The 20825-nt window shown below is 41.6% G+C and overlaps 1 protein-coding gene across 4 annotated transcripts; it reads left to right on the top strand.

Annotated features, from left to right (window-relative positions):
• Positions 1-185: 185 nt before the first annotated feature.
• On the top strand, positions 186-18296 carry TXNL1 (thioredoxin like 1). 4 transcript variants are annotated; one of them, XM_035892949.1, is made up of 10 exons: positions 186-204; positions 2056-2152; positions 2978-3078; positions 3248-3421; positions 6899-7021; positions 7392-7461; positions 8062-8234; positions 11016-11120; positions 17505-17541; positions 18058-18296. In XM_035892949.1, the coding sequence occupies exons 3-10, from the start codon at positions 3055-3057 to the stop codon at positions 18156-18158; spliced, it is 807 nt and encodes a 268-aa protein (XP_035748842.1). In that variant the 5' UTR covers positions 186-204; positions 2056-2152; positions 2978-3054; the 3' UTR covers positions 18159-18296. The 4 variants fall into 4 exon arrangements, 3 of the variants coding, with proteins under 3 accessions (XP_035748842.1, XP_035748843.1, XP_035748844.1); XR_004841812.1 differs by lacking the exons at positions 186-204; positions 2978-3078 and adding an exon at positions 228-262 and having other exon boundaries at positions 17309-17541; positions 18058-18109; XM_035892950.1 differs by lacking the exons at positions 186-204; positions 2978-3078; positions 17505-17541 and adding an exon at positions 228-262 and having other exon boundaries at positions 18058-18293.
• Positions 18297-20825: the final 2529 nt, after the last annotated feature.

Consider the following 20825-nt stretch of genomic DNA (forward strand, 5'->3'; position numbering starts at 1 on the left):
CCGGCTTCGTTCCCTCTGAGGCGACGGAGAGCGGGAGCTGGGCCCGGCCCCCCGGGAGAGGTGCTGAGGGGACTCCCCGGGACCGAGAGAACGGCTGGGGGCCTTGAGGGGTTTTTTTAGCATTTATTTGTAAGCGAGGCGAGGTTTTAAACTTGCAAAGTGGAAATGCTGTGTTATTTTGGTCACTAAGCTGCTGCCTTGCCGGTAAGAGCTGCAAACTAATTGTTTCTTTAGTGTTAGCGATGCTCCCTGTCCGTAGCGTGTGAGTATAGTTGTAGAATGAGAACGCTGCTTCCTATTTTTGGTGTTAAATTCACCTTTTTTGCGGCTGAGCCGCCTTCCCCTGCCCTCCGAACCTGTTGTTCTTAGGCTCTCTGAGGAGATCAGACACTGCGTTGACTTCAAATCCAGTTGCAGGTCAGGAAGCCACTGTTAAGGCAGAGACAGCTGCTTGCTTTCTGTCAAAAACATCTTCTGCCTTCACAAAACTTAGCTGGCTCCTCATCCTTGTTGCCCGGGGCGAGCAGATTTCCTTCTTCCCCCGACACAACAGGGGTTTGAAATACGAGTGTGGTGTAATCTGGTTCAACTGGCAGCCAAAGGAAATCTCAGCAATTCGATTATTCCCAGTACTGTGTGGAATTGGGGAGGGTGGTGATAGTGTTGGGGCTTCTGGGCTTCAAAGTGCCCCTCGTTATTGTCAGAGTCCTAGCTTTTTCTTCATTTTCCCACCCCGTATTTAAACTCACAGTTGGATCATTCTATGTCCAGTGGCTGTTTGGAGCTCGAAAGACTAATGTTGTGAAAGAGCCGGTGAGAGCTGTTACCCTCGGAAGAGGCCCCAAGAATCACTGGCTGTGTGTCTGAATGGCTGCTGAAAAAAGCTTCGATACACGCGCATGACTGCTGCTGCTTAGTTATGGGGTTGGTTTGGGTTTGGTTTTTTTTTTTTTTTGTTGGGTAAGTCAGCTTCACCTGTAACTGCAGAGGTGTTGGTGAGCTTGGTCACACTGCGTACGCATGTGCCTGGGAAAATGTTTTGGTTCCAGACAACCCAGTATGTTAGGTTGCAGTTAGATTAACGGCTTGATGTCTCAGCATATAAGTACCTGCAAGTTTGCCTTGCTCCGCTGCTATGGCTCCACACCCTCTCTGTCAAGAGAACAGGAAAGGTGAAGCGGCTCTCGCCCGTGCTGTTTCGCAGCTATACACGTTGGCAGATTCACGTTGGCGGAGCGCTCCGGTGTGGATACGGCCTGTGTTGATATGCTGTTGGAGGGAGTTCCTGCTGGGGTGTTTTGCTGTTTTGCCTTTTAATCGCTTCTCTCACAGCAAGCAGAGTTGTGAGACTATTTCTTTGCAGGAATAGATGCCTCTGTACACTTCATGTATGACACCAAAGGTATAATGACAAATACATGTTTTCAGCCAGGGTGATACAGTTAGGTCAGCAGAAGTCAGGTCTGTTCCACCAGGGTCAAAGCAGCATGGTAGTAACTGGATACAGTTGTAGTAAGTGAGATTTATTGTAGGAGGACTTTTACGATTCCTGCTAAAGGTTTGATACGTTGTTACTGTTAAATATTTCAAGGCATACGTAGACTTTACTGTAGGTACTATTTTTTTCACAGGAGGTAATGTGGAGTGCTGGTACTGGTTTTCTGTTACGAGTGGTTTGTGCTGTTTCAGGAAAAGCAGGCAACTCTTTGCCCTCCCTTATGTCACTTGAGTTAGCAGGACTTCGGCTTGTGGTGAAAGATGCTGGAGCTAAACCCATTAGATGGAAAATAGGAAGTTAGTATTAATTAATAGGTGAAGCTAATCATGTGACATTGAAGCTGTCTGAGGAAGTGGGAATTAACACTTCATGATGTGTTTCTAAATGTCATTCTTAATTGTATCACCAGGATTGCTCACCATCTGTCAGCCAGGTACGAAGGTTATTTTTACATGTACCGAGGATATCAGTAAGAACATGAATGTGCTAATTCTGTTTGGGGCAGACGCTTTTCAAAAAAAGATTGAGTTAAGGTAAACTGTGTGTTGTTTTCACAGATGTGGCCCTTGTTTAAGGATAGCCCCAGCTTTCAATGCTCTGAGTAACAAATATCCCCAGGCAACTTTTTTGGAAGTAGACGTGCATCAGTGCCAGGTGGGTATTCAAAAACATATTTTCAGTTGTAAGAGAGCAGGTAATGTACTGAATGGGAAACTTGAGGAAACATTGTTCAGGCAGTGGGCTAAGAGTGTATCCTGTGGCTGTTGACACGTTTGGTGAATCGCAAATAGCCATATTGTGAAATCCTCCAAAATCAGGACATGCACAGAGATGTGAACAAACACCACTTTTATTTAGAAAGGTATTCTCGCAGTTACCACTGCGATGTCCTGCACTTAAGCAGCATACAGGCAGTTCAGCAGTTCCTGCTGCTTGTGCTATTTAGGTAATACTGTTAAATGTAGAAGATAGCACCAGTATGAATTAAAAAGAGTAAGTCTTGCCAAACCAATACTGGCGTAATTATTGCACAACATGAAAAATGCAGTAAACTGATAGGACGAGTGGGTCTAGATTCCTCTCAAGTACTACTGAATTGTTTTTAACAAACAACAGTGTTTCAGGTGAGCTATTGATTGACTTAAGGGTCGTTAACAAAAATTAGTGATGGTATGTCGAAAGGAAGTGTCTTACTACAAATTATAAGGGAGAGAGATGAACATCAGAGCGGTAACAATGTTTGCAAATGACGCTAAATCATGGAAAGTTTTGGAAAAACTGCTGTGGGTGCATCACAGGTAGAAATCAACTGGACTTCACCTTCTACAGCAGCAGGCTGCAATTCCTGGGTGCACGTGAATGTGGCTTGGGAGAGGAAGGAATGCAGGTGTAAAGAAAGCTTGTGAAATAGAAGTGCTAAATTAAGCCGCCCTCCACTTTCGAGAGCAAATGAGTAATATGAGTTTTATGGTGTACCAGCAAATCTACCGACAATGTGAAGTCCATTCAAAGAATGCCTGAGTGTGTAAAGGATTAGGAGGATCTGAAGAATTTAAATGAACTTCGAACTGTTGTCTGAGGTAAAGCTGGTTATGAAACAACAAATATTGTTTGTGATGTTTGAGGTGATGTAGCTTGATCAATATCTAGTGTGTGTGTGTTCTTATCTAGGTGGAGCAAGCTAAAGTTTCTGTCGAATATTGGTAATACTCTGTTAGGTAACACTTGTAACTAATTTATGCATTCCAGGGAACAGCTGCTACCAATAATATATCAGCAACACCGACATTTCTGTTTTTCCGAAACAAAGTGCGAATCGACCAGTATCAAGGAGCAGATGCTGTAGGTTTAGAAGAAAAAATTAAACAGCACCTGGAGAATGATCCTGGAAACAGTGAAGATACAGATATCCCAAAAGGATATGTATGCATCTCTTATCTTAAGATATCTTTTTTTAATGTTTGCATAACTTGAACGTTTCAAAAAATATCTGTTGCTTTCTAAATGTACTCTACTTCAGGCAAAACTGCAAGTTCCCCGTGGCTTTGAGAAGATCACTTGTCTGGGTTTCCTTTTTCAGACAAAATTAAAAAAATGCACATGTACATATTTAGAAAGTATGGTTATAATACTGTAAAATGTTTTAAGAAACATCTCCACGCATAGCCCTTAGTCATTAAAATAATGAATTTAATGTTTTATGATGAACTTCTTGCTGCAGCTGCTCATTCTGCTTCTTTTGTCTTCTCAGACATCTCAACCTCTCTTCCCCAAACCTTTTTTAAAGTGTAAAAATGTCCATGGGAAAATAAATTGTTACACATGGTTGTCAAAAATGCTCTAGTTGTTCCTTAAAAAATCCTCTCTGTTTTTGTGGTGGTAGGTTCATTTGGGGTTTTCCTTTTTTTCTTCTTGCTCCTTACCCTTTCTTTAATCCTCTTTATTTCATCTCTTAAAAGAGAGAGAGGGAGAGATTCTGTTGCCAAAGGAATTAACCTTCATAATAGTTCAGCTCCATCTTCCTCTATAGCAGCTTGCCCTGAAAATAGGATGCCTTTGGGAGAATATTGCTGGATAAACGGTATCTCATGATATATTTTCTTTTGCCTGATTGCTAATGTTTGCAAAAGCTGATGGTGCTACAAAGTGTTCTCCTTAGATTTCCTCTTGCCTGTAAAAGAATGACAAGGATATAAAAATATGTAAAGTAAAAAATGTCACAGGAATACTTGGAAAAGATGATGTGCTTGGTCTGAGAGGCGTACAAGAATTGCTTCTTGCTGAATATGAATTTGCTTTAAATTTCAATGTTTAATGCCTATCACTTCACTTCTGTAGGGGAACTGTGTATCACTCCAGTAACAGCTGATCAGGCATTCTCAGATAATGTAAACTAAGTAAATAACTTGAAACTCTTTAGTAATTTGTAAAAAAAAGAAAAGTGACCATTTCTAAATACATGCTCTCAGACTGAATGGGGTTTTAAACCTTGCATCAAAATCTCTCATAACTAAAACTTGGTTTTAATGGGTTTTTGGAAGGATTTTAAAAGGGATATTCACGAACAGGTTGGGGTTTTTTTCAGCTGTTGCATGATTTGCCCCCCATCTTCTAGGTAAATGAAAACTTGGTAGGGTTACTTGAATTTTTGGCCAAAATTCCAATAAGGGAGCAATCCGCTTAGAAATATTGGTGCTCTCAGGAAATTATTTTCACCATGTTTGCATGTTTTCATGTTACCTCAAGGCAATTGTGCGTTGCAAATCGTAAGCCTGTCTGACAGCTGTACTAACAAACACATGTAAATGAGAACTCTAATGTGACAAAACACTTTCCTAGAGCTGTCGTCTTAGGTGGTATTCTCCAAGCAATCCTTGGTGTAATATTACTCCTTAAATGAGATTGTCTATTGTTCCACCACAAGTATAAACACAGTTATGTGGTGTATTGCATTTCGCCTAAATCGTATGTCACAGTTCAGTGCTTAGCTAGTTGCTGTCGTGTGCACGTTCCTTTGCATTAGCACATCTAATACGTTAAACTTAGCTGTGATGAGTGTCTGTAGAACCCAAAGTTGTGTTGTAAACGCAAACCCAGGTTTTTTGGAGGTTAAGCGTTTTAAACTCATAGCTAGCCATATCCTATCAGGCAAATGTAAGCAGGGTGCAAACCCAGCTGAATACTTGTCATTTAAATAACCTGCCAGGGCATAGGTCACTTCAATTTCTCGCAGTTCAGCTAGTTGTTAACTGTTCCACGGCATGCATTGCACTTTATATGGGAACGCTTACGTTTGTAATTATTGTGAAATCCCCGGTGGAACTGTGGGAAGGTCAAAAGACAAAGGTTCAGCTTGTTTAGGTTTGGAGCCCTAAACACACTGAAAATCATTCAAGTAGCAAGTTTTGGTCTGCTTAGATAGATTGGTTTGGAGATGAATGCACCATCTTCTACAAAAAGTTAATCTTGCAGCAGGCAGTGTCTTACCCCTACAGATCAAGCCCTGAGTGTGTTCAGGGCTGTGTGAGCCAAGCAGGAATTCCATTTGACCCAGAAGTGCCAGGCTGAAATGCAACTTAGGATATGCTCGACCCAAACTGGACTGCCATGGGCTCCAGCAAAGCATCCTCATCCTCTTGGCACAGCTGTGTGATTCTCCTCATTTCTTGCCTTGTATCCACGGCGTGTGCGAGCTGCAAGCTAAGCCTTTGTTTGGATGTTGGGAGGGGGAAAGTATTTTTTGCTCAGAATAATGTAGTTGCAAGGGCTGAGGGAAATACAACAAAGGACTTGTATCCTCTCAGCAGCCTGGTTTGGGGTTCTGTTTGTACCATGAAGCTGTAGGCTGAGCAGTTGCATGCAGCAATTTTCAAGTTAGTGTGCCCTTTTTTTCCCCAAGGGTGGTATATTATTCTTTGGCACCTAATATATGCCTTTAAGAAGGGTTTTTTGGATTGTCGTCCTAAAAGTTACTGTAGCTTTTTGTTCGGACTGTTCTATGATCGCACACTGATCTTGAATTTGTACTGTTGATACTCTTGTCTGCAGGCCTTAAGATAGGAAATCCTTGATTTTTTTTTTTTTTTTTTTTTAAATTTTTTAGCCTGGCTTATTGTAATTCAGTTGGACTTGGTTTACTTTAGTTGCAGGCAAAAAATTCTGGTTATCTGGAAACTGATACAGATTATTCTGCCTCTGCAGTAATACCACCTTCTAAATGGCTTGGAGCATGGATAGGGGTCTGCTTTAACCTGAGAATGTGTGTATATGTTAAAGCTTTTAGTTGGACCCTTTGCAAAAGAGCTGAGCAATAACACAAACTGGTTCCTGGTGAACAGCGTAGCTTTTATTTTCTATTGTTCTGTGTTTTTACCAAAGTATATGGAGAAAGGAGTAGGAAAAGTTTTCATAAAGTTAATTTGTATACAGTGCTGAAAAAGAAGTAAAATAAAGACTAGCTTTGCATATAAAGCTTGGAAGGAGCTCTAGTGGTGGTCTTTTCATTTGTTCTGCCAAAGTGTAGTATATTTTTGGGGAGGCCCATTTCTGTGGTGCGCTGCAACTTGTGATGCTGTAGTCTTGCTTATCAAAAGTGTATGAGAACATTCTCACTGTGCCCAATTTCTTATTCTCAGAATGGCAAGAATGTGTTCCGGGGGTGCAGGATTTTGAATGGAGGGGGAAATGTCATTCAGTTACAAACAGGATACATCCGAGTACTATAGTATTCGTAGGTTTTGTTTGCCATGTCTTTTGATATAAACCCCTGAGATTTCATGCGTGTCTTGTTATTTTAATCTGTTGAATGAAGAATTTCATTCATTCCAATGCTTACTAATCCCAGATGAGTTCATGGCACACTTATCATGCACTCAGCAACGCTCTTGCTTTTACTTTCAGATGGATTTAATGCCATTTATCAATAAAGCCGGCTGTGAATGTCTTAATGAGAGCGACGAGCACGGATTTGATAATTGTTTACGTAAAGACTCTACCTACTTGGAATCAGACTGTGACGAGCAGGTACAGTAGATACTTTTAAGTGAAATATTTTTGATGATGGTCTGGTCTGCAAGCATTTTTAAGAACTTATCTACTTTATATTGTTATGGTAGTATAAGTGAGAGTGGGAGATGGTAATAGGATATAAGTAAAGTCAGTGTACAGAGGTCGTTGTAGCATTTCCAGTTTCACATCCCTTCATGTATAGAAAAAATGCCAAGCAGAGTACCATTTGCTGGTATTTTAAAGTGGCAGAGTGCCTGTGTGGAATACAGTGCAGGGAAGTACTTAACTATTTCAGAGCTCAGACTTATTTCTGGTTAATTATTGTGCTGTGTTTGGTTTTAAGAATGAAGAAAACGGTGTTTAACAGCAACTTTTTTCTCCACAGCTGCTTATTACTGTAGCTTTTAGTCAACCTGTCAAGCTTTATTCTATGAAACTTCAGGGGCCAGATAATGGTGAGTGAAGTATCTGTTTAATCATACCTTGGAAACCAAAGCTTTGCCCATGTTTAACTGAATTTTCTAAAAATGGCACTGTTGTCCCTGAAACCTTTTACCTTCTGAGAGTCCCACAGCAGCTTTGCTGAATTTGTTGTAAATGAATTGCATAACAAATGGTCTCATTCATTTCTCACTGACCTCCTGAATGGGTATTTGGTATGACACAAATATAAATATTTATTATAGTTTGATGTGCTGCAGAGAGAAACTTACATTTAATTCAAGAATTAATGTGAGAGCTACTGAAGGGTATAGCTTAGATTTTATGGTAACTTGGTTTACATTATAAAATTACATAAAATGTGCAGGTGTTATATGACACAGCAAAACTGTTATTTTTAGACTTTATTGGAAATTTTTTTTGTGGCATTTTGTCTCTGACACATAGATAAGTAGTGGAACTTTGTGATGTCAGACTGGTGGGTAAGGTACTAGAACTGTAGAAGCTCATGCTTTCAGTGAGGGGCATCCAAAGAGTGTAATAAGCAAGGGCTTCTCGAGCAGCATTTTACATATATTTAAACAATGGAATACTACTCCTATATTTTAACACAGGGCAAGGTCCAAAGTACATAAAAATCTTCATCAACCTTCCTCGATCTATGGATTTTGAAGAAGCAGAAAGAAGTGAACCAACTCAAGCCCTGGAGCTGACACCAGATGATATTAAAGAAGATAGTATTGTCCAGCTTCGCTATGTAAAATTTCAGAATGTTAACAGTGTAACTGTAAGTAAAGTTTCTGTCCTGAGGTCTGTGCAGGCTGAAAACTTCATAGGCTTTTAAAGCGCCGTGCATGTGTGTTGATTCAGCTGCAAATGTTCTTGGTTCCTCCCTGCCCATTGCGTACTGTATGTTTATGCTGAAAGTATTTCATGAATTTAAGGTGACACAAGGCCACGCGCGTACAGTGTCTCTTTTGACCTAGTATGAGACTTAAGGTTCCCTTTCATCTGTTCACGAGCTAGCGTGCTGTTTAATGCAACTTGAGTTCTTGCTAACGACCTTCTTGAAAGGCATCTTGTCTTCATTTGAAGAGTGGAGGAGACAAGGAATCCAGTTTCTGGGTAACCTGATTGCAGCAATGACAGATTTCTCTGAGTATCAAGTGAAGGACTTGCAGTGCCTTTAAGCTCAGTACCTGCTCTCTGTGAGGGTTCTTAAATGCTGCAATCAAAGCACCTTTGTCTTTGAATGAGCTCTTGGATTCTCTTGCTGTAAGAGACTTTCCACAGGTTTCACATAGGGTTTTTTGACTTGAATGCAGGTGCAGTTTTTCCTCTTCCATCTTAAAAATACAGGTTCTAGTGCAGTATGTGCAGTGACTAACTGGCTGCTGGAATTGAGTTATGCTTGGCATCATCCTGGTGCTGCGCCAGCCTTGTTTCTGCAGTATTACATTGACCTGTTTTTCCAATACAACCCCTGGATTCTTTTCTGTGCCAATGCTTTTCATGGTCTGAATTAAGTGTTTGCAAATGTATGGACTTACAGTTGATTGAATTAAACTATATTTTAGTGGGCTGGCCACAGAAATCACCAGCTTATTATTAAAACGCTGATCCACCCTCAATCTTTCCATCATACTTTGTCATCTGTAAGAAGGCTTCTGCTAAATTTCTGAATTACTGTTGTTGGGCTGCGTTTCAGATCAGTTTGCTACTTTCATGTTTAGTGATGTTTTACTAGCAATTATTTTAAATGTAATGGGAGACAAACCTAAATAACTCCTTTTTCATTACTCTTATTTCTGCGGAGTTACCTTTGTGACCAGCTTCACCCTCATAATGAAATGGAGAGCAGTTGCGTAGGCTTATGTTCTACAAAGCTGCACTGATGAGTACAAGTTCTGTATTTTTTCTTTAATAAAATCCTGTGTCGGTTTTAGACAGGATGATGTGCAAACACCAGACAAGCGATAAGGTGATTAAATAGATGTTCCGCTTGTTTGCGCTCTTTGCATGTGGGTGCTGCAGTAGCACTCCCCTAGTTTCCTAGCTAAACCTAGATTCTGTATTTAAGACTTCCCAAAACCGAGATGGCCAGTTACCTTGTCCGCTGCCAGGCTTGTCAGTGCAGGTGATGAAGTTCTGCTGGCTTACATAGTCCTGTGGATAAAAAAAAAAAAAAAAATCTTCCATTTGGTTCCTATTCAGCCGGAGGAGGCACAGTTGTCATATACACAAATTGTCCTGCTTTTCTGCTGTGTATAAACAGAAATACTTGCTGAACATTTCCGTGTCAGTACTAGCAAGTTCATACTTCGTTTATATACATCACTGCTAGCTTTGTTAGTGAACTTACCTGGGTTTTTTAGTTATTAATTCTATACCCGGTAGTTTCTAATCCATATAATTCATCTCTAATGCTGCTTTTCCCCATTTTTTTTGTGCTTCAAAACTTGTATTATTACTGAGACAGATTCTCTGAACACGTTGCAGGTCACCTCTGGTTTGGTCCTTGACACGCTCTTCTGTTTCTTTCTGCCTGAAGAGTGCTTTCTTCAGCATTTCAACCCTCGCCTTCCGTGCATCTTGTTTGTATAGGGAAATACGTGGTCTTCAACTACAGTGAAGCTGCTTGGAGGGCTGCATGTCTGTACCAGTCTAGATCAGCAGTCTGTCTTGCTTATCACACACTTGTGAGCATCCAGTGTCACAAAATTTTAGAACTATAGGGCAAGCGTGTAGTGATGCATACCCTGCAGCATTTGGTGGTGCAGGCCATTTCTGAATCAGAAAGGGCATCTTTGTAGATACTGGCTGTGGCTTGTGGGAGGGGTGTGATGGGAGCTGTTCCCTGCCCCCATGTTGTCCTCCTTCGCCTTTTCTTCCTCTCCTCCTGGTGCTGCTACTCGCTTTTTTCTCAATTCTTCCTTTTCCCATGCTCACAGTAAAGTATGGAAATATCCACAAATACCTCGTTGCTCTTCTAACTCCCAGTTTCTTACTAATACTTCATCATGCAAAAAATTGTTCTTTCATTTGTCCACTTCAAAAAAATGTAGTGGTTCCAGCAATAATTCCTGAGTTCATATTTCAAAAGAAGCTTGATACTTGTTTGAAACTCTAAAATAACTGCATAGATCTGGTATTTGTGCTGTAAAACACACAGTTATGCAAGCTGGAGTAGTGAACTACACATGAATAGTCTTAGTAGCTTCAGCAAGTGTAGTTAAATTGATATTTAACTTCATTTCGAGTCAACCTCCAGTGAATAGTGACTACTTAGATCCTGTTTTTGCTTGCTGCATGTGGTCTTGGCTTGGAAGGGGAAGCTGGGAAAATCCAAGCTGTGTGGGGTTTTTAACAAACTACCAGGAAAACAACAGCATTCTGTGTAATCGTTGTTTAAAGTAAGACGACAGTAGCTTCTCTAAAGGCTAGAGAGGCCTTTATAATTGGAAAAAGTGTTAATTTGGTTAGTTCAGAAATCTTGGGCACCTAATGTTTTTACATATTAATTCAGGGATGGACAGTTTAACTCTTGTGCTTGCTTGGTTTTTTTTAGTTGTTTGTCCAATCCAATCATGGTGATGAAGAGACAACAAGAATTACATACTTCACGTTTATTGGAACTCCAGTCCAAGCAACAAATATGAATGACTTCAAGCGAGTGAGTCCTCTTTCTTAAAAGCACTTTTGAATGTTTTTAAACCAACTCAAAAATGGGCTGATGGAACAAATACACTTGGTTTTTACTACAGTTCCACACCTTAAAGTAGTTTTGGCATCCAAAAGAAAATGCATAGCTTTGGTCTTGCTTACAAGTTTTTGTTCATCAGCGTTGTAAAAATAACTGATAAAAATGTATATATGAAAATTTGAGGGACTGTCAAGTTATATACACTGTAGACAATGTAGGGGGTTTTAAACAGCCGTGAGATTGATGTCTTGATTTAGAAACTTGCTTTCTGATGGTGTTCAGGAAGTAGAGAAGCAATTGCATGTACAAATTAAACTCCTGGTGATTGACTTGACTTCTACTTTGAAGGATCTTATCCCCTGGGCGACATTAAGCTTGAGATCTGAAAAATGTTCGGTCACAAGGTGTCTGTTATATTAAACGTACCTGTGTTTTAAAGAGGACATGAAGAAGCAAACAACTTGTTACAGTGTGACTGCAGATGCACGAGTGCTGAACAATAGGGCGCTCTCAAATCTGGATTTTTTTTTTTTTTTGAGAATGTGAAATGGGTTTGAAAGGATTGAAACTTTAAAGCTACTGACAACTTTTTAAAAAACGTAGTAAGTCTTTTTAAGATAAACTGCTTTAAAACCTAGTAGCCTTTGTAAAAGGGCAAATGCTGCTGTAACATCTGCCTACAAACTGTTGTGTAGGTCACCAATAACATTGAAAGCACCACTGAATTTACTGTACAAATAACCTATCACTTCAGAAGGTTAAAAGCACTAATGCTCGCCAACATGTCTTGTACTTGGAATTTTTAATGTCAAAACTTGATCTTAACTGCTACATGTGAAACTTAGTATCTTTGCGGGTAATAATTAAGCTAATTAATAGGCGTTTAACAGGTTTTGCTGCCTCTCATTGGAACTTGAAGTCACTGAAAAAGTTGTTCTAATGTACAAAAATTAACCAGATATCAATTTTAGACCTTCCTAAATGGCACTTCTAATCCTCCCAGAACTAGAAATGTTAATTGTTTTACAGTCTGCTTACATTTGTTGGTTTATACAGCTTTTTTTGTCAGTACTTATGGTATTAGGGCATTCCCTGCAATGAGTTGTGCAATTGCTGTTTTAACATCCCTAATCTGCAGTACTTCCTGGTATTGTTGTGAGGGGGATGATCTCTGTCTCGCTTTCAGTTCTCTGTAAACTCCATGAATTAGTTTTGCTTTCAACAGTACTGAAGGCTTGTTTTCAACACGCGCACTCTTTAAACCTGACCTTCTGACTGTTAAAATAGTGTTGTTGGTTTTTTTTTTTTTAATTGATAGTCCTGGTTGGGTGCACTTGGTAAAGCAATTCAGGGTTTTTTTTGTAGAATGTTACATGGGTTTTAGACTAATGCTGAGCCTGCACAACATGTTTCCTACAGCATTTCAAGTTGCGCGGGCAAAATGGGAGTTTGGTGGACGCAGTGCTGAAGTACTGCCGTAGCCTGAAGCTGATTGCGGTAACAGTCTGCGCTCCAGTCGCCCTTTGTGTGGGGAGTGGGTGTTTTGATTCACGTGAGCCCTCACACAACCCCATGAAGGCATTAAAAATAGTGTGGGTCTCCAGGCATCTCAGCCCCCTCCTGTAGTGGGAGCGGATTTCCAGACCTCTCTGATCTCGATGCAGCATCGATGTGTGGAAGCTGCTTTACGGCCTGGTCAATGCTATGCCGCTTAACAGTTTTGGTTTCCTTCAAGCTTGCAGGTGAATGTCCTGGCACCGTCAAGGAGTGTGCCTTTGTGTCCTGTGACCTCCCTTTAAATGGAAGGGGAGGGGGCGCAAACCTGCAAGGCTGTGTGTACACCAGCCAGTCCCACGGCGTTAGCGTTGTGCTGGTGACGTTGGGCTGTGAAGGAACTGCTCAGTACAGCCCAAAATAGAGGAGTGGGCGTCACTAGGTTATGAAGTGGCTACTCCTGTCCCAATTTGGAGACTCATCGACACGATACATAGTACTCCTATTTTGCTTCCTGAACATGCAGTTTTAATATTAGGCTGTTAAAATATTTCATCATAACAAATGGGATGTGTAGTCTGGCAGAGTTGCAGTGCTCTTAGGAATTTTAACTTTTGTTTCCTCTCTTCCAGTGATCCTGTCAGTTATGAAACCTTAATATAGCATTGGGCATTAATTATATTTAGGATTGTAGATTAACTGGGAAGCCTTAATTTTCTTTTCATCTCCTTGAGCAGTTACCCACACTACTACTCAGTGCTTTCATCTGTCTTACTCCCTCATCTCAATCTGTCTCTACTGTTCATATTTCTCTTCTAATTATGATAGAAATAGTATTGCAATATGATTAATAAGATGGGCGAATGTGGGGTTTTTTTGTTGTTGTCCCCCCCCGCCCCCATCCCCCGGAGTTTGAGCAGTGCTTGTCAGAATCTGTAAAATATCTTTTTTGGGCGGCTTGAATTAAGAAGTGGACATGAATGTGATTCCAGTCATGATTTTATGATTGATCACATCACTGTTCAGTTCATTGTATGCACGTTCAGCTTCAGAGTAAAAAAATAAAAAAACCACCTTGGTTTGAACGGTTTCTACTAAGGATTGGGATAAGGTATTTTGCCTCCCCGTTGGGGTGGGGTATGAACATGTGCTTTTAGTTATAGCAGCTTCACCACTCAGCAGTTGACTGTTAAGGTGCGTAACTGCAGGTCCCGAGTCCTTCAGAGAGTTGAGGAAAGCTCACGTTTGCTCGTGTGGCGCTCTGCTAACACCAGCGGGGCTGTACGAAGAATTGACCCTTCTTGATCAGGGAGTCAGTTCGTGTGTTCACTATAAATGAGGTGTGGCTCTCAGTACTTAAGCTGTCAGATGGAAAGCTGAAATTCATCTACTCTGAAAAATAACAGACTCATCAGGTGTAGCCAAGTCAGTCCTTCACTAGTGACTTTGCCTCAAGTTACTTTGGACGTAAGTAGAATCACAGAACAGCCCAGGTTGGAAGGGACCTTAAAAGATGACCTGATCCAACCTTTGGTGGGAAAGGGAGCTGAGATGAGCCTATCGAGCACCCTGTCCAACCGCAGCTCACACCTCCAGCGATGGGGACTTGGCCGTGTCCCTGCGGAGGTGGTGTTCCAGTGATTGATCAGTCTCACTGCAAAAGGCTTCTTGCATTCTCTTGCATGTAGTTGGTGTTGCTGGATTGAGTGAGATTGAATGAGTAAAGTTATAAAAGCTGCTTTTGGACTTGGTGCACAACCTGATTTTTTTATCCTCTGGGGAGAAGGAAAGTCTTTGGAGTGATGGAAAAGGAGGACACCAAGGGAAAATTTCTCCTTGGAACTGACTGCAGTGTATAGTGAGTTAAGTGCAGAGTAGTGGGGAAGAGTCCTATTCTGTACCCCGTTTAAATGAAGAGGCCCTCAACAGCAGAGGGTGAATATTCCCTTCCTGTACATATGTAAGATGTTCTGAAATGCTTTTGGAAACACTGTGGTTAAAGGCACGTTTGCTTGTTTTAAAAAATACCCTTAACGCTAGAAGCGTGTTTGCTGCTGTTTCTTGGCCGCAGGGGCTCTGACTTCAGGGGTCTGACTTAAGGCATAACTGATCACGTGAACTTCTGTAGCAGACTGCGTTTGAGTTGTCGTAGATTGCATCTGAGATTTGCTTCTGATGCTCAGAGGTGCTCAGCTGGACCCGCGTGGTTGAGCAGGCAGCTGAAAGCATAGAGGTGCAAGTTGTGTGAGGTTTTTTATTATTGATTGTGAGCTTAGTGCTAGGTAGGTTCCTGTGAGTCTTGTGGTGAACTTGTAACCGTGCTTTTGGTTTTGGAAGAGCATGCAACCGTTGATGTCCACTATAGTTCTTGTTTATTTCTGGTATTAATGTATAAAGCATACTGCTGCTCCGTTTTGAGTCTGGGGCACAGTTGAATAGCAACAGGTTATGGGATATTTTTTGTCCCATCTCGAATGAAAGCTTGCTTTCTACTCAGAACTGCTTATTTGCGCTACGTGCTGCTGCTTTTTTTTTCTTGTAACATTTTGTTTGTTTGTTTTTCAGCTTAACTTCCCATTTCTAAAGAACTAAAAAGGCAGAAGAAATTAAAAAGTAATAATAAGATTGAAGTGGTCTTGCACTACTCCCTTCCTTGCTCCCTCTGCTCATCTAGCACCTCTTTCACCCTTTCCACAATCTCAGCACTGATGCAAGAGCCGCCTTCTCTGCACCTTCTACCATCAGGAAAAGCCTTCTCTACCTTCTGACTCATCAACTCATCTTTCCCCTCCACTCCCAGCTCCAAATCCTACCTTAAACACTGCTCTTTACCTTTCAGTCTTACAAATTTCTGTCCCACTGTTAGCCTGAACTTGACATTTCAAAGGCATACCATACAGTACTTCTACAAATTATTTTCTGTAGCTAATTTTCCAGCCTCTATTGAATTTTGTAAAGCTCTTTGAGACATGGCTGGTGAGATGCTCTACTAAGACCTGACCTTTTTTAGTATTTTAGTGGAGCTTAGCATTGTTCTTTGTTGTGACCCTTCAGTAAGTAGTAGGCAAGCCGGAAGGTGCTGCAAAGCGCTGCTCTGTGTTGTCCCTGTGGTGGCACTGAGCACCTGCTCGGGGAAGACAAGGTGAGGATTTGTACATACGTGGCCTGATTAGGGTTCTCTAGCAGCATCCTGCGAACTGTGCTTGCTTGGCCTCTTTATAGATATTTCAAACAAACAAAACCGACACTGCTCCAGAAGGTTTGGTAATGAAGTGTGTCCTCTCCTGCTCCTGGTAATGAACCATGGAGTTGGTTGTGGTTTTGTCACTCTCGGGCTCTGGACTGATGCTTGGGAAAAAGCCGACCGACTGAAGAAAAACCTGTCTCTTTTGTGGGGGAATTCCAGGCTGTAACCACCACCCTAGAATGCACTAGATGGCAGCTGTTTCTGTAAAGGGAAGGAGAATGGATCTGCTTCTGAGAAAAGGATAAAGACAATTGTTTGGTTTCAGTTTAAAGAGCCCGTTTCCTTTTGGGAAGGTGGAGTGGGATGGGCAGAAAATGGGTGTCTTTGACCTGTGATGACAAAGGATCCACAGCAGTGTGATTGCTTTTCACAGATAATACATATGGGCGAGTTGTCCATTTCTGCCTCAGACTGGTATAGCGATATTTTTCATTGATGTTCCACACTTGCTAACACCTAATCTTTAATATTTTAACTGTGTTTTTTCTTTTTCCTTTTTTTTTTTTTTGCTTGATCTGTGTGTGAACACAGTTTGCTTTGGAAACACACCAAGAATAAATATTGCTTCTTGACAAGTTTAACTGTATTTTTTTTAACTTGATTAATTGGATCTTAATCCAAATGATTGGGCTTCTGATTTTTTTTTTCCTCCTTCTTTCCTCATGTTGTCAGATTGGAATTTTCCTGAGCTTAAGCATTAGGTTGAATTTACAGCTTGGTGAAAAGTTCTGGTCAAGGGTTCCTTGGAGGTGAAAATACTATTTAAAAGTACTTTGTGAAGGTGCTGACTCAGCTGCCCAAAAGCAGCTGGAGAGTGAAAAATTCTCCTCTTGAGGTTTGACAAGAAATGAAAAAAGGGGAAGGATCAGGGAGAATACAGTGGGTCCTCGAGGCTTCCCTAGTTCAGGGCTGTGGGTATTCTGGGGTTTGGGTTTTTAATTTGTTTTGGTTTTCCCCCGAGTTCTGTATTTCACTAATGACTGTAGGAATCTTGTGTGGTATATTGTCATGTAACTCCAGAGGTAATTACCGTATTTGTTGCACCAGTCAACTGGTTAGAATACAAGAAAGGTTTTACTCCTTCATTTTCAGCATTATTACGAACAGTAATGGGAAATTCTATGCTCCATTAGTGTAATCTTCAAATCTGTGTTTATGTGAATTCTGACGACACCTTGTCCAAGCCGTAATTGCTGCTCTCCTCCCGTTAGATGGAATAGATGGAAATGAATTGGGAATCGGTGCCTTGCCCAAGGTCCCTCCTGCAGTTTGAAGTCTGCAACTTCAAGACTTACTTTTTTTTATTTTGGTTTGGCTTTTAAATGGGTATTTTTTTTCAAGGGTCTGCAAGAGCACTAGAATTATGTCTGAACCCTTTCAGAAAAATGACTAAAATGGCATCGTTTTCTGCTCTCAGGATTTTGTGTTCAGTTGTCTTAATGAAGGGGACTGGATACCCTTCTGCAGTGAACCACGCTAACTTTAAACCTGCATAGCGGTATATAGAGTGCTGGAGTTGCACTTGCTGCTGGCTGGCAAATCGACTCGCCAAAGTCTGGTGGCAGTGGTGATCTTTTCAGAAAAGGGAAGCACTAAGCTGCCTCTGATTCCAGGTGGAGTTTGCAGAATTGGAGATTGGAAGGAGACTTGGTAAGGAATAATGTTTTGACAAGGAATAACTGAAAATCAGGTGACTTCCAGATTTCTTTATAGTTTGGGCCGCATTATAAGGTAAACGTTCTCAGCGAGGCACGTGGCCAGGATGCCAAGGGAAATGAACAAACCTATATTTGAGCACCCAGTGGCTCTCTTCCCACTATAATATTTTTATACAGTATATTAAGGTTGAGTGCTCAGTATATAACACATTTTTAAGTGTGGTCTGTTCTGTTGCAGTTACCATCTTCTAACTCTTCTCAAAACGAGACTGGTGCTTTGCTCTCTGTATGAGTACTAAAGACAAGGATTCCTGTGTGTCTTGCATCCCTCTTAACCCTTCAGAGGGATTCACAGCTTCTGCAAGTGCTACAGTAATGCATGCTTAAATGCATTAACTTAGTTGAAAATTCGGTTGCACTTGTTTATTTTGAGACTTAGTTTAAAAAATACTTGGCAGGACTTCTTTGGTTAAACGTTATTTCTGGTTTGTTTTTTTTTTCTTACCAGGTAGTTGGCAAAAAAGGAGAGAGCCACTAGGACGCAGAAGACACTGGAAGGCCTTATTGCAATCAAAGAGATCTTCACTTTTATCTACACCTCCTGGATAATTGCTTGACCATAACCAGAGACTGTCAATCTGTTTCATTTAATGCCATTACCAATAAATCATTGCTTTTGTTGAGATGGAGTTTCCCTAGTGTGTTTCTGTTGTAATCCTCGTACATGTATTTGTAAATAAAATTCATTACTTTTGCCAAGTTTAATTTTGTTATTCTAGTAATTGTGGCTCTTCCTTTACTCCATTTAAACTTCAAAACTCAACTGGCTTATCTTTAGGAACAGAAGACAGAACGCAGCTGGCATTTGCTCAGAGAGGTCAGGGAGACAGACGGCCCTCGGAGGCCATCTGAAAATACAACCCGAGCTCCTTCGTTATAAGGCCGAGGGGAGTTAGGATCGCTGTTCCCACGAGATACAGATGCTTCTCAGATAGGAATAACTTCACCTGTTTGGGAAATTGCCATTTCCCTCCCTCCCACCTCAAAAGCAGAGGAGGAGGAAGCATATTTGAAGTTACCATTCCATTAACTTGAAGATCTGTTGCAAACAGCACACTGATGCGAGCTGTTTGGCACTGAGAATTCTTGAGTCTTTTGAAGGTGGTGTTGTGTGTTTTTTTTTTTTTTTTTTAATATTATTAGAAAACAGTGACCTGGGTTCCCAGGCAGACTCTAGCAAGCTGTGCGGTTAAGGGGATTTAGATGCTTGTGTACCCCACCTGAACGTAAATTCCTTACTTCTTTTACTGGGTGTTTTTCCTCTCTGGATCTTGATAAGGAAATCCTTATTGCAAATACTAATTTTACATCTTAATTGGAATTCCTGTACTACTTTGGTAAATTGTCTTGGAAGTGTGCCCTGAGTAATTTTAATAAATCGGGCATTGATCAGCACCATATACGTCTAATACTGTATAAATTCCCAGTAAAACTTGCTAAGTGTTTTAATTGGCATAATTAATTTCTTTGTAAAGTTAAATTTGTTACATTTCTAATTACCATAAATCCCACTAAGGCTTAAATCCTGTCTAATTGGCATTCCTTCCTTGAACTCAGTCGGGTGGTTCTCTTCTGGCTTGGCAGATTTGTATGTTAATACCAAGTTAACTTTCTGTTAGCGTAGATATTTTCTCCAAACAGAAAACGGGGGATTGTCTAGAAAACTGTTCTGAGAGGCGTTTGGTTTGGGTTTTTTTTGCTGTATGGCTCCATACTGGGGAATGCTCCTCTACCTGTATTGCAGTCGGCGGCATGCGACGATGACTTGGGTTCTTTCATGTTTTGCTTCAGCGGGGGTGTAAGGCATGTAACACTGTATATAGAATGTGAATCACTTTTAAATAGAACTGAGGGCAATATGAATAACTGTTCTTGTTTATAATTTTGTACACTAATTACCTTTGGGGTTATTGTTTAAGTGCCTCATCTTAGTATTGCTTACCTCATGATATTTATACCTGAGCGATTTGATAACCTGGCGATTCTCCTCTTTGTACAAGATCAGTCCCGTTTGTATGGTTTGTGAGACTCTTCTGTGATTTCCTCGGGCGCATGATGCATACCTTCCGTAACGATACCGTGTACATAGATCTCAATAAATGTTGAGAGGTAACTGTCACATGTTGCACTTCATGGAGGAGGGGGTAGGATAGCCCCCAGGGAGCTGCAAACCTGAGGCTGTGCTGCAATACTGTCCCGGCAGGGGCGTACCCTGCCGCGGCCTTCCCGGGTGCGCGTGGGGCTGGCAGGGCGAGCGCTTGGGATGCGCCGGCTTGGCCGGATGGCTTTGAGCGTTGTCCTTAACGGGAAAGGGCGCAGGGAGAAGCTGACCTCATCCGCGACCGATCGGAGTCCCAGAAGGGAACCGTAATGCCGCTTGTCTTCGCAGAGGCTCTGGGAACTGAAACTTGTTGCTAGTCCAGGCTGCAGATGGATGTTCGCTGTCGTTGGGTTAAATCAGCTCCCTGCAGAGTTTGTTGCTTCTTGTGCATCCTGAAGCTGACGTGCGTTTGGGATAGGCGGGTAAAATCCTGCCAAGTGGCATGCGGGCGCAAAACTGCTCTTGTGCTTCCATGCATAAGCGAGGTCCAACCCAGGTTTGAGAGCAGCCCTGTCCCCCTCCAGCCAGCCCAGCCCTCGCTGCTTTGTTTCTGGCAGAGGTTGATCCGTTCAGCTTTCAGCGACGTACTGAGGGGTCGATGAGAGTCGGTGGGTGCGCACGTGTTTACGGCAGATGTCCTAGTTCAGCTGGTAGCTTAAAGAACGGTTTTAACTGGAACCTTCTCTTGCTTCCTTCAGGGTTGACGAGCTGGTCGTGAGGTTGGCTTGGTGTCTTTCAATGCCCAAAGGCTCTGTAGTCGTGGGGCTCCCCGGGACTGAGCGTACTGGGCTGGGGACTGTGTAACAGACTGAATCCACGGTGCCGTACCTTAATTAGAGTATCGCCGTGTACGACGTTCCCGCGCGGGGGCACTGAGATGACTGGGAAGGGGCGCTTGGCTTGCTAGCAGATACTGGGCACCGGGAGCCTTTGATGTCAGCCTGTCTCGCCTTCGTCCTGTACGTTACTTGTGCGTTGAGATTAATAAGCACGTTACTACCAGAGAGCTGTGGGTCTTGATCTAAGGACGGCTAGAGAGAGCAGCTACAGCACCAGGGAAGTTGTTTATTTTCATGTTTATAGTCCTCAATGGTTTTTATTTCTGATAAGAGTTT

The sequence above is a fragment of the Egretta garzetta genome, unplaced genomic scaffold, assembly GCF_000687185.1.
Source record: "Egretta garzetta isolate BGI_Z169 unplaced genomic scaffold, ASM68718v1 scaffold384, whole genome shotgun sequence".
Lineage (NCBI taxonomy): Eukaryota > Metazoa > Chordata > Aves > Pelecaniformes > Ardeidae > Egretta > Egretta garzetta.